General features: G+C 46.1%; 1 protein-coding gene across 2 annotated transcripts in view; it reads left to right on the top strand.

The window, feature by feature from the left end:
* Positions 1 to 4030, top strand: part of TEK (TEK receptor tyrosine kinase) — a 45532-nt gene extending 41502 nt beyond the window's left edge. For both annotated transcript variants that reach the window (XM_082301000.1, XM_082300999.1), the window contains exons 20-23: positions 195 to 235; positions 1348 to 1444; positions 1921 to 2020; positions 2150 to 4030. In XM_082301000.1, coding sequence (XP_082157126.1) covers positions 195 to 235; positions 1348 to 1444; positions 1921 to 2020; positions 2150 to 2224 — 313 coding nt within the window. In that variant the 3' untranslated portion in view covers positions 2225 to 4030. The remainder of the gene's footprint in view (positions 1 to 194; positions 236 to 1347; positions 1445 to 1920; positions 2021 to 2149) is intronic.
* The last annotated feature ends 9775 nt before the right edge of the window (positions 4031 to 13805 follow it).

Here is a 13805-nt window from a genome sequence, read left to right as displayed (position 1 = left end):
GAGTGAATTAATTTTGCTACTTTTCCTGCTTTCTGATTCTACAAACCCCAGCATTATACAAAATTTTATAAAAAATACAGAAAAACATATCACACTTCTCTGTGTTCCCTGAATACTAGCAAAATTATCTACCATTTAAAAATATTAATTCTTATTGCATTCTTGTTGCACTTCATAATATCCCTCTGTTGCAGATGGTCATATGGTGTCCTCTTATGGGAAATTGTTAGTTTAGGTAAGTATCTGAACTTTGTACTCCACAAATAAACAATCTGTGCCAAGGCAGCTCCATTCACTCAGTCTTTTAAGATATATTGCTTCAAAATAGCAGAATTTTTTCAATTTTCTTTCTGTTTTATTCAATACATTTTATTTAGGTTCAGTATGCTTGGAAATAAAATTGTCAGATTTTCAATTCAGGTACCATTTTAGATGAGAAAGAACCATAATGATCATGTTTTCATTACACTATAAAACCAAGGCCATACCTAAATATAAACTCCAGGATATCATATGATATTATAGCCTGAATACAACGTTTTGATTTTGGTGGGTGGCTTTTCCCCAGCTTTCCTGCATTTTAAATCAAGACTTACATTTTAGTGATATTGCAGGGTAGGGGAGTAATTAACTCCTACTCCAAATATTCATGAAGAAAATTTTTGAACATTAACCTTCAAATAAAATTTAGAGTTCATTTCTGCAGACACCTCTATCCATCATGATTGCGATACAGCCTCTCACCACTCAAAATCACTGTGTTACATCTCCCTTGTGATTTGCCCTGGAGATGTACCCATGCTGGCCAGGAGATGCTACTGACTGAGGTGCACATTGCCTACTGGACTGATCATGAGCTCTGGATTTCTAATTTGTTCCTGGCTTTCTTTACTAAATGGGTTTGCATTAGATATGGATGCCGTGTGGAAAATCAAGACTCTAAGCAACCAAATATCTGCAGAAAGGGGCAAAACCAGCTGATAGTAAGAGCTCCATGAGTCCATACCAGATATTATTATGATGCTAATGAAGGAATGACTTGCCTAGTGACATCAATGCTGTTGAAAAAACACTTCAAATACAATCAGATCCAGGCCCTCAGACTTGTAGAGAAATTTAGGCCAGCCCCACAAATGAGAATATTGACAATTAGTTTTATTTTTCTCTTCAATATTGTGCATCAAGCAGTAAGGAAGCATTAACAATAAAAATGTAGCTGCAAAATATTCCCTAATTTTGGATTAATTTAGCTGTTACTATGTCAGTCACACCTTTCCATGTCTACTATGAAATTAAACTTTATTTTATTAAAACCCTCTTCTGTTCATGACAATGATTAAACTTAAGGTGGAACACCATATTGCGGAATGACATGCGCAGAACTATATGAAAAACTCCCTCAAGGCTACCGACTGGAAAAACCTCTCAACTGTGATGATGAAGTGTGAGTATTGCCTCAGAAAAAAACCAAAAAGAAACAGAATAACATAACATCAGCTATAGAAAATACATGATTTCTACAAGAAACTAATAAACAATTTTTTTAAAATATAAAAACTACATTTAAGAATTCAAAAGGAGCACAAAATATAAAAAGTACATTAAAAAATTAAAAAGTACACAAGTCCTTTTGTGCACAGCATGCACTGTTAATTTGCCATGAATACTTTCCCAGGCTCTCTGTTCTAGCCAATTACCCTGCTCTTTACACAACATGCCAGGGTTTTAGCTCAAAGAGAGATTTTTGATTATTCGAGTAAAAAAATTTCTTTTCAGGCAGCAACTAATTATTGTAATTTCAGCTATGTATAAATCCATTTTCCTCTGAAAGTGGAATGTGCACAATCTTTAAATTACCATAAATTTTTAAATTTAACCTATGTATCTAAACTATCAAATGCTGGTGTTTGATTTTTAAAGGTATGACCTGATGAGACAGTGCTGGAAAGAGAAACCATATGAAAGACCATCATTTGCTCAGATACTGGTGTCACTGAACAGGATGTTAGAAGACAGGAAGGTAAGAATAAAATTCTGTTTTATATTTATATATATATAAATAATTAGGCTATTGATAATTTCAGTATTATTTAGGGTCCTTGAGGTAATGTACCTTGCATCACACCTTCTCTGTTTATTTCTTTCCCAGACCTATGTGAATACTACCCTATACGAGAAATTTACTTATGCAGGCATTGATTGCTCCGCTGAAGAAGCTGCTTAAGACGGGACAAATCTTCATTCATCAATGATGTATTACAGAAACCCAAAATTCAATCTCCTGGAGCCCAAAATGTGATGTGCTGTGTAGAACTGTGTCTAGTTCTAACTATATATAATACAGCAATACTGTTTTACCACAGTTATGTGTGTGAATATCACACAGTAACCTCTGCCTTCACAGGCTGTATAAGTGTATATACTGTCCAAAGCAGGTATAGACTGAAGTAATGAAATCTGTTGTTTCATATGCAGGGTTTTCTTTTTTCCTAGTCATGTAGATATAATGTCTACATACATATTGTAATGCATTAGGTATTGCCATCTTAGATTTTTTTTATATTTTCCAAGAGCTACTCATAGCAAAGTGGTAACTTATTGTAGTATTCCATGTACATTTCATTGTGTCTGGAACAAAAATGCTAGGCAGTTGCAACAATGGAAGTTGTAATCCAGTGTGCTCAACTAGGATAATTAAGACAGACTCCTATTTGAATGCAGAAGTCAGCTAGTAGAAATAATCTAGTCAAAAGTTTTGTTGACACTTGTAAGATACAAGGCATGCTATTGCTCTTTCGTTGCCTGGTATGATGGTCAGTTTTTGCCCATATGCAAAATATACATATATTTTGAAGTGTTTAATGCTATCAGAGGCAGCCATACAGCAATTGTCATGAAGTGTAGGTTTGAGGAGCATACTATGTAAGACACATTTTTACAACCCGCCTGGATATACATGAGACTTACTCAATTTGTATTTAATTTAATAATTTCACTGCATAATTATAAATTACTACCTATTATATACAAGCAGGGCTTACTTACTTTTGTTCACTTCACCCTCTCATTCAGTCTGTAGTGTGGTATGACCTCTTAAAAATCGTAGTCAAATGCTTCAAAACAGCGATATTTTGACCTGCCAGAAAGGTCCCTAGTCCTTAGGTGAGACGTACAGAGGCAGGATTGGCTTGAACTTCTGGTGTCAAGCCGGGTACAAGGGATTTGGTGAATTTACCCTATCCAAATTTCACATATCAGCCAACTTCATGTTTTGCACACATGCTCCCCTCTTCCCCTTGACTTACCAGCTTGTAACTGTCCATCAGACCACAGTGACTTTCCAGCTGGGTGCATCAAGTCGTCCCCTAAGACTTGGAGACAGATTCTTGAGAGAGTACAAGATTTCCCCTTCTGATTCTTACTTTGTGGATGGGTATGTGATTGGTTACAATGTGGGGGTATCACAGCAGAGTATAGAGTAACATTAATGACATACACCGGACTGACTCAAATAGAAGCACCAAGAACCTATTAAAAGGGATTAAGCCAACAAACAAGGGTGCTGAGATGACTTGTGTGGCCTTGAGATAGGCAGAACTTGCACTGTAAACCAGGTGCTAGATGTAAACTAGGAGTTTATTGTTGGGGATTTAAATAAGTTTACTTATAGAATATTAGAAATTAATTGTGTAGGTTTAAGTTTAATTGTAACTTGCTTTCAGCTTAGCATGAGAGGGCCCTGCTCAAAACTTAGCGTAGGTGAACTTTAAATGAACTCTGTTAGCATAATGGCTAAGCAGGGGAGGAAACGGAGAAAGACTGATTATCTTCAGATAAGGCCTGAGACCCTGGAGGGGCCCAAGACTGCCCCAAGCTGGAAGATAAGAGCAGTTAATGGCACATGAACATGGAGAATCCAACGAGGTGTTAGCAGACCCCAGACCATAAATCACTGTAGGACTAAGAGGCATGTGCAGGGCACATGACGAGTGCGTGAAAGTCGGGTGCACAGACTGTAAGGGTATAAAGACCCAGGGATTTCTTTGGTCAGGGTCCCTCTCAGGTGGCACCCAGCTCAAACTGAAATAAACAGACTCTGCCTTAGAACCCAGGGTCCGATCTCTTCTTTCACATTTACAAAGAGCACACAGATTCACTAGACCGAGGGACAGCTCCAAAAAAAAAAAACCAAAAAAAGGAGAAACAAATTCCAATATATTTTTTCAAGAGACTACTTTGCCAGTGGTTTTTGAAGCATAGGAATTGCATTTTACAGTTGAACTACATTCCTACCAGTCAGTGAGAAGAATAAGAATGTACCTCCAAGGGTGTTTTCTAGACTTCCAGGCAAAGCTGGCTAAAAACATCTGCTGGAACTGCTCCACTTTCTGTACAGAATTTTTCACAGGTATAAAGAGGTTCTTGTCTCATACTCTCATATATTTCTAACAGGCAGACACAACTGACTATTCTGCTACTTGATGTGAACCTCTCCTTCTGTGGCAAATTTTTACATTGACCATTATGTCACATAATTAAAGCATCAGAGAGTCATTCACCAACTCAATAGCTCTTAATACTGTCTGCATTTAAAGTGCTTAAGTCTCAATGTAAATTTACCTGAAAGACAATTAAGTCTCCTTATAAATATTCTTCTTATATTCCTTTAATATAGTGGCACATGATTTTCTACATTTCTTTCCTGGACACATCGGTGAGCTGTAGGGAACTGGCCGTAATGGATGCAAAGAAAGCAAGAAAAAACAGTTTAAACAGCATGCGGAACTTAGAACTTAGTAGATGGCGGTGAGAGGAAACCGTTAATGCAAAACAGGACAGCCCCATCAAAAATGGGAGCTATGAGGGACATACCAGGTGGACAGGCTAGGGGAAGGTAGGCTTAGAAAAACAGAGAAACCACAACTGTTCCAATGTTTGGAACCATTATTCCGTTATCTCACTTTTTAACCAGTTTTTGCCTCCTTTGTAAAAAGATACTGCTCAGGATCAATGGCAGCTTATTGCACCTGCAGAGCTGAGAGGCTTTTTCCCCTGCTGCTGTGCTACAGGCCAATTTAGCAGCATTGCCTAATACAGAGATACACAGAGGCACCAAAAGCAATTGGCTTTGTGCCACTTGATCTCAAAGGTCAAAACTCTCAGCGGACACAGATGGAAGAGACTCGCACACTCCCTGTTTGCTGGCTTGACACACGCCTGGCTGGCACGGCTTTCCCTGATGGAGGATAACAACAAGGGGCAGCTCCCTCGCAGCCATGCCGCCCAGAGATCTGCAGGGCTCCGTCAGCACCCGGCTTCGTGAGTGACCACGTCTGCTGGGATGGAAGGCAACCACCAAATCCTCCCTGACTTCAGTGGCAGCAGCAGCAGCGCCAGCATCAGATCCCTAAGTCTGGGGCTGGGCTGGACAAAGGACGCACACGGCACACCGCCCCTGAAGGACGTGACTTTGGAAACAACCACCTGCCACTGTCTCCTGTTGTTTGCAGTAGGGTCACAACAGCCTGAGGCACCAGGCAGCCCTCAGTGCCACCTGGGACTGCAGATGACAGGCCCTGGCCTCCGGGACCAAGCACGTGGGGGAACTCACTCTCCAGACTGAGCTTCCAGATTGAAAAGGCTGCCGTGAGCAGCCACCTCAAAGGGCAGACACATGGGGCTCTCCCCCACTTCAGCTGTTCCAACTATACAGGCCTGGGTAGCAGCCGCAGAGCACAGGGACAACAGAAGGCACACAAACAGGGACAAACCCAGCCAAGCACAGAGATTTTTCATGATTGCTAAGCCCCAGACAGCCCCCAAGCGTGGTGTCACCCATCAGTCTTCCTCTGTTGACAAAGAGCAGGTCCAGAGGGTGCCTTCCCTCATTGCCTCCCTCACCAGCTGTGTCAGGAAGTTCTCTGCCACACACTCCAGGGATCTCCTGTAATAAATGAGGGCCAGTTCTCCACAGAGATGATTAACTGGTAATTTATTAAAAGAAAAGAGAACAAAACAAAAAGACCAGGTGGAAGAACCAGGAGGGGGAGTAGCCCTCTCCTCCTCACCCAGAGGCGGGAGGACCTCGCTGTGGCAGGCTCCAGTTACAGAAGAGCTTCCCTGCGAGAGCCTCGAAGGCACAGGAGGACGTGTTCTCAGGGGAACACTGCCTTTTATGCTCTCTTTCAGTCTTTCTAATTGGTTAGTCCACGGGGTTCCTGCTTAGCAACTTAGTTCACTGGCTTAGATTTCCTGCTTCTCAGGTGATGATTGGGTCGCCCCTAGGTCTCTCCCTCTCCCCTCACAGCGCGTCGAGTGATTGGTGCGAGCTCTGGCTTGGAGGGAGGCTGGTGATTGGTGGGTGCAGCTGCCTCTCCCAAGGCTGATGTCATCCCCATGGGGCTTAGGGACCTTCCATACTCTATATCACCACCTCCTGGCCTCTTTATATCAACTGCAGTCCTTTTAAATGAAAGGGCTTCCAACTCCATTCAACACTCCAAACCACACAACTCCATACAACCCAAATCACAACATTCAACCACCCTACCTAACACCCGTACAACCCCAATTAGAACACATCAAACTGCCTAAACTAGAATAACTCCTGTAACGCTCCCAGACTGCTTGCTGTCCGCTCTCCTGGACTGCCAGCAGACGTGCCCACCTTCTTTGGTTCCGCTTGCAGAGCCTCGTACCTACTACCCATGGCCACCTGGGAAGCGGGAGCAGTCCCGGAGGAGACGTGCTGGCTGCACCGGGCAGGAACCAAAAGCCTCCATGTGCACAGCTGAAAGCCTGTACCTCCACAGGATGGTTTGGCTGCCCCGCTCTTCTGCTCTTGGGTTTTGGCTGGAAAGGCAATTGCACTTTCTTCCTCATGCAGAAGCCCACGGCTGGGCAAAAAGTGGCCAGTGGGCAGTATTCCAAAGGCAGTGTGGGTTGGAGTTGGTAAAGGAAGGAGACCGTTCCCAATTCCAAAGCACACCAGAACACCCATAGGAGGGATTTTGCATCCTGCTCCCTCACTACCTCTGCCAGAAGTTTTCCCGTTGCGCCAGCAGCCGCTGCACCTCCCAACACTGCCCTTCCAGCTCACTTGCCTGATGAGTGGAAGAAAACATAAACTCCCAGCCAAGCTTCCCAAATAAACAGTGGAGGCTTCATGCCTCGCACAAACCCCCACCTGAAGAGTGCACAGTTAGTGGCTTTGTGCCCTCCAGCAACCCCAGCCTAACCAGAAACGTAGAAGGAGGCTCAGCAGGTGGAAGGAAAGGAGATGCCACCTTCCTTCCCTGTTCTGATGGCTGCCTGTTTCCTGGCCCCTCTCTCCTCAGCATTTCTGCCTCTTCTCAGAGGCTCTCTTCTCAAAGTGCTGAAGGTGGTCCTTGTCATCTCCTCTGCTTCCTGCAGTACTTTGCTGCAGGGATGACAGCAGTCAGGCTTTCAGAAGAGGCTGAGCAGAGGCTCCGCTGATCTGAGAAATGGATGCTGCCCAAAGGAAAAAAGAAACCAAACAGACCAAATTAAAAGACACAATAAAATGAGGAACAATTCTTTTCCAAACTGAGTTCCTAACGGGGTCAAGCTGGATTCCTCTAGCTCCCAGAAATGCACAGACATAGGACTGGGGGCACCATCAGCACATGTGCCTTCATGACCAGGACACTGGTGGCACAGGCAAACAAGGCCCATAACCGCACTAGTCCATTTGTCAAGGTGTCAGCACTTGCTGGGATTTTTGTCCCAGCAGCACTGCGGGATTGCTGCTTGCTGTCCAAAGGATTTGTTCCTCTCACGAAACTCAAGAGACTTATTCAAGTTCCTCTTCTCTACAGACATGGGCTATTTGAGTGTCCGAATGAGATGTGGGGCATAAGCCATTCCTCAAGAGACTCCCAAGAGCTCTGAAAAATATTTATCCCATGTGTTGTTCTCAGGACCACTGGACATACAGGTTTTCAGCAGCAAGCCGGGAGGAGGGACACAAGCGGCAGAGCGCAGACGGACTCAGCTCTGGCTCGCAGGGAGAGCAGTGTCTACCCTGGCATCCCCTGCCCCTCCTGTGCCGGCTGGCATCTTCCTTTGCCACAGGGACAGCCAAGGAAGTGGCCCGGTCAGCAGCTCCCTGTCTGCCACAAAACCTGGCAGCAAACCTGCAGCGGTTCTCATCTGCTTGACCGGGCCAGGCAGCAAATGGGGCTGGCACCAATCCTACTCAGTTTGGCAGGCAGAAACCTCTAAGCGTGGGGCAGGAGGGACAAGCTTGGTGCCCTCAGATGCTCACAGTCAGCCCCCCACAGCCCCCGCCTTTCCAAAGACCAGTCTAGAACTGCTTGGCAGGGACTGCTTTCATTGTGTTCTCAAGCCCCATTGCAGGCCTCCGTCCCCAGCATTGCAACATTGCTTCAGTTCATTTGCTCCCAGGTAAACCTGAATACACCACCCAAGAGCAAAAGAGGGCCACAGCAATGAGCAGAAGCTGCGAGCTCGCCTCGGGGGAACGGCTGAGAATTGGGCTCGTTTAGCCTGGAGAAAGGCAAGCCCTGATGAGACCTTTCAGTATTTGAAGGGGCTTATAGAAAGATGGGGACACATCTTTTTGCAGGGCCAATTGCAAGAGGACAAGGGGGAACGAATTGGTTCAGATTGGCTCTAAGGAAGAAACTGTTTACGATGGGAGTGCTGAAACACTGGCACAGGTTGCCCAGAGAGCTGGGAGGTGCCCCACCCCTGGCAACATTCAAGCTCAGGTTGGATGGGGCTCTGAGCAACCTGATCGACTTGAAGATGTCCTTGCCAGTGGCAGGGGGTTTGGACTAGATGACCTTCACCAGTCCCTTCTAACCTCAGCCAGTCTTGGATCCTACTTTGTTTTCACATGAAAAGCACCCAGCACAGAGATTAAAAGGGGGGGCCCATCTGATACCGAGGAGCAAACCCTGATAGGGAACGGCTGCTCTGCCTGCAGCTGCTTTGCATTGTACCTGCAGGAGTTCCTCGGCAGAGCCTCGCCTGTCCACATCCATCTGCAGGCAGCAGCCCAGAAAGTCGCACAAGCCAGAGTGTAGCCGCAGATCTGGTGTCCCTTGCGTACCTATCAGATATTTGGCCTGAAGAAAAAAAAGGAAACACGAGACTCTACCTGATTCTTCCATATCCTTAACTGCTCACCTAGACCCCATAGTTTAAGCTCCAGTCTGCAGCGGCAATTTCTTGCCTAGCAGAAGGTTAGAGATGAGCCTTCTCTACCAAAAGTAAAAAGGTCCCAGTGCAGCCCCAGCTATTCCAACATCCAACAGATCTTGCCTTAAAAGCTTATGTGCGCCCCAGGGACATTTTTAGAAGTGGGCCTTGGTGGAACCAGTTCGAGCTGTGGGAATGGGATTTTGTCTAGTGGAGACAGACCAGAAGGACACTGGGACCCAAGTGTATTTGCACCTTACCCTGGCACAGGTTTCCCGAATATAAGGAGGCTCTCCTTTTTCCATTTCTATTCCCACGACGCCAAGGGACCAAGTGTCCACTTTGGGGCCATACGGCTCTCCTCGCAAAACCTCGGGTGCCATCCAGAGAACAGTCCCGACCATCGTCCACCGTTTACTCTGCTCAGAGGTGAGTGCAGCACAGAGGCCAAAATCAGCTGAGGAGAAAAACAGACACTGCTTCAAGCAGGAAACCAAGGAAAAGAGTCCCTCCCTCTAAGTCTCAGAATGCAGTGCTGAATCTAGCTGGAAAAGTGGCTGTGCTCTCTTTCCTCAGAGCTGCAGCCAAGGAAATTGGGAATTGTCCACCTAACAAACCCCCCATGACTCACACCGTGGCTTTTCCTCCTTCACCTGAAGGTTTACACTGTAACTGCCTCCCTCTGGAAGGAACACGTACAAAGCAAAGCTACTCTTGATACCCTGCTCCTCTCTAGAGACCTCTCAGCACCTTGCAGCTGTGCTCTGAGCTTGCAGGAGTGGTCCGTGCACTTTGACGAGCACCACTGCCGGGCACCTGGTAGCCACTCCAAAGCAGCCCCACACTGCCTCCCCGGAGCACTGCGCCTGACCAAGAATACCCACCCAACTTGACAGTGCCATTCCGTCCCAGAAGGATGTTGTTGCTTTTGATGTCTCTGTGGACCACCTGGCTGGCATGAAGGAAAGCCAGTCCTTGCAGGTACTGAGAGAGAAAAAAGAAACAGGAGGCCAAAAGTTAGCCTGATCTGATTTCATCATGCACAAAGGGAAAGTGCTCCTGAAGATTCACAGATCTCAGAGGAGCAGTGAGTGTTGGCAAGAGGAACAGCTTGCTGCTGCAACACTAGGAGAGCAGCGTCTTTCCAGGGGAAGGCATATTAGTCTTTGAGGGGGAAACACCAGTCGTTGCTCGAGGCTGTCGCCTGCAAACCTAGTTGGAATGCCCGCTGCTGCAGCGCATGTGCTCTCCACATCCTCGAGGACAAACAACGGTTTGCCAAAAGAGAAAAAGTTCCTGCCTTCAGTACCGAGTGGATCACTGTTGGGCAGGAGACCAGAGGACAAGGGTTATATGGCTGCCTGGACAGCAGACTTGGAAGTAGCTCATTTGTCAGTTTTCTGCAGCAAGCACCATGGTGGGTGACATGCCATCCTTTGAAGCTGAGACCTGTGAGAGATGAGTCTCTCTTTGGCTTCGCTGTTGGTTTAAAACTTGGACACACCAGCACCTTTGCACTTGCAGGCTAAGAAGGCAGTGCGGAAGGGTTCTGGGCAAAGGCGTAGAGAGGCAAAGCGGAGCAGAGAAAATAAAGAAAGACAGAGTTCAACAACGGTAGGTAAGAGTAAAGAACAGACTCTAGTAAGGGCAAGGAGACTGGCAGGCAGCTCAGTCTAGATGCTCTTTCTTCTCTGAAGCATAAGAGCAACACAGAAGGAAAGCTCTGAACATGGAATCACTCACTTAGCACCGGTTTCAAGGGACAAGCCTGTCCAAGCCACCCCAAGCACAAGCAGCATCCCTCACCTCCCAACAGACAGTTGCTATGTGTCCTACAGCCATCCTTTTCTTGCTGACCACCTCAGCTAAAGAGCCTCCGTCCATGTACTCCAACACCAGCCAGAGATCCTCACTGACAAGGCAGCTGGAAGATGAAAACAACAGCGTGGAGCTGAATGTGCATAGCTAAATTGCCTCATGGAAGGAAAGACTACAGTTGAGTTTTGTTTCCAGGTCACTCGTAAATGAAGACAGAATAAAATGAAGACACACTTCACCTAGGCTGTCCAGTGCTTGCGGTCTGTGCCGTCTAAATGGGGAAGGCACATCTGCGGAAAAGGAGACGGCTTAGGTTGGCAAGCAGGGGAAAAAGGCAGTTTTGTGATGGCAAAGATAAGTCTGGAACCAGACACATCTCAGCAGCTGCTTCATCATCTTCATACACAAATTGCACCATTACCTCCAGGAAGAAGGAGACACAGTTTTCACAACTTTTATCCAGGGCAGCAGGGTACGCAGCACTGCAGACATCCTTTGGAAAACCTTGCATAAAGGACAGTCACAAACAGGAAAAACAATTTCAAACCTGCCCAATTATGTGTCTCCTAGCCTAGTCTTTTGGCATGCAAGGCAATGGAAAATAGTGGGAACAGTGCAAGGGAAGTAATTTCTGTGGTGCTTTCTCAGCACTTCTCCTCCGACACTCGGCAAAAATCAAGCCCCAAAACCACAAAACAGCACGCAGTGGGTGAACGTACAGGCTTCTGGCTTAGTAAGAGAGCCAGATTGTTCTGAGAACAACCTTCAAGCTATCTATGCTAGGAACCATTAATGCGGACAAAATGCAATCTCCTGCCATGCATGGTACAGGAGTGGATTGAAATCAATAGAAAGATCAATTTTCTGCCAGTGAGTAAACAGCTTTTAAGCCTTTGCCTTGCAAGTATGGAAACAAACATTCCCAGAAGAAAATACCAGGACTACTTGCCTTTCTAGGTAGGTGACAATATTGGGGTGCTTCATTTCCCTTGTGACCAGGACTTCTTTAAACACTCCTTGCAGCCCTGTTTCTGCAGATCAATCTGCTTTATGGCCACCTACAATGACATTGAAAGCCATTAGTAACAGACATTGCAAGAGCCTCTTCCTGCGTGCGCTCGTGGGTCAGGATGCTCTGTCACCTCGGTAAAAAGGGACTCTAAACCATCAACCACAAAGCACTGACAACATTCTCTGCACACACAGACTTCTCAAACGGCCCTTTTTTTCACCACTGCTATCGTTTGCACACGTTTTGCAAGCCAAAAGCAATTTTGCTCCTGTGAAAATAAATCCAGACTGCTGGAAATACATTAGCATTTCTAGGGGCTTTGACCAGTGCTTCCAAAACTGCTGCCATTCTTAAATGCACGCCAAAGTAAACACACACATACATTACGGAGAAAACGCTGTCCAAAAAACAGCTCCAAGGCAACTCAAAATAAAGTTACAGTCCTAGCACATGCTAACTTCTTCAGTTTGGATTTTGCATCTCTGAAGAACATTCTTGAACACGGTTTATTTCCTGGGTTTAAAAACGAATAATCCTTTGTGTGGCACACTATGGATACGCCCCAGGTTATATGCAGGGCTTCGGGCTTTCAGATGCCTTGTAGACCTCCCTCCAACTGTGGTTCCTGAGCGCAGCACTGCAGGTGGATAAGGAACTAGCAGGAAGATTGAGTTGTATTTGCTGAAAGCCTGAAACGAGAATGCAGGACTCTGAACTTTTAGCCCCAAAGAGCAGTGGGATTCTCTAAGACACTACCATGTCTGCTCATTACAAACAGCGTCTCTGTAGCGGAATGTCACCGACACAGGACACAAGGCTGCATTATTTAAGGAGAGAACTTGGCTCTTTGTAAACTTCTCCTCATTGGTCAGTGTGTGTGTGTGTGTGTGTGTTTGTGTCTGTGGGAAGCAGGATCCCTAGGGCTGAAATGCAAAACTGCACTCCAGACAAGATCTCTCCTTCATTAGGTCTTGCATTATGTTTTCAAACTGAACCACATGATGGAAAAAAATGGGAAATCCTATGTGTGTCTGAACCTGGGCTTAAGAGAAGTTGGGCCTGAAGGATGGCTCTTGCCATGAGCTAATCTATGCCTATGTATCCAGTAAGTCCAAGCTAGCGTGTCCTTCTCTGAAAGACACCGCTGCCATCCTTGCATTCATTCAGGTAGGTAGCAAGGACAAAGTCTGTCCAAAATGCATTCTGCAGCCTGGAGGCAGGCTGCTTCTGCGGGACAGCCTTTGCAGCAAAGACAGGCGGGCCAAAGCTCTGGCCACAGATCACATCACAAGGGAAAGCACTCAAGAGCTGCAAAATCTGCACAGGCTGTTGGCACTTACCACTCGTCCTGTGGCAGCGTTGAAGGCCTTATAAACGGTTCCAAAACCCCTAGAAACAGAACAGCGGCAAGAACAGAGAAGCTGCTCAGTGCTGAGCAGCGAAAGGCAGCCCAGGCAGGAGCTCTCTGCTGCCTGGAGTGTCTCTAAAGCACCGGGGTTCATCTGCTCTTCAGCCAATAGTGCAGCAGCCCAGCAGCCCTCTGCCGTGCAGCACGTCCAAGAGAAAAGCTGGGTCCAACAGGAAGAAAAAGGGCTGCTAGAAATCTCAAATGTACACACTAGATGGTGTATGTGGGGATTTTCTTTGCCTTTTCCTTTTCCCTGCGTGTGTTGTGTCTTTCCAGGCAATGAAACACACAGTCCTGTCGGGCCTTCTCACCCCTGTCTTTTGATTCTATCTGCCAAACTCAGGACACACCACTCAGGCAGCCTTTCTTATTGTCCTGACC

The sequence above is a fragment of the Coloeus monedula genome (assembly GCF_965178545.1).
Source record: "Coloeus monedula genome assembly, chromosome: Z".
Lineage (NCBI taxonomy): Eukaryota > Metazoa > Chordata > Aves > Passeriformes > Corvidae > Coloeus > Coloeus monedula.
Note: the sequence above shows the minus strand (reverse complement) of the source record. Positions and strands in the feature narration are given on the sequence as shown.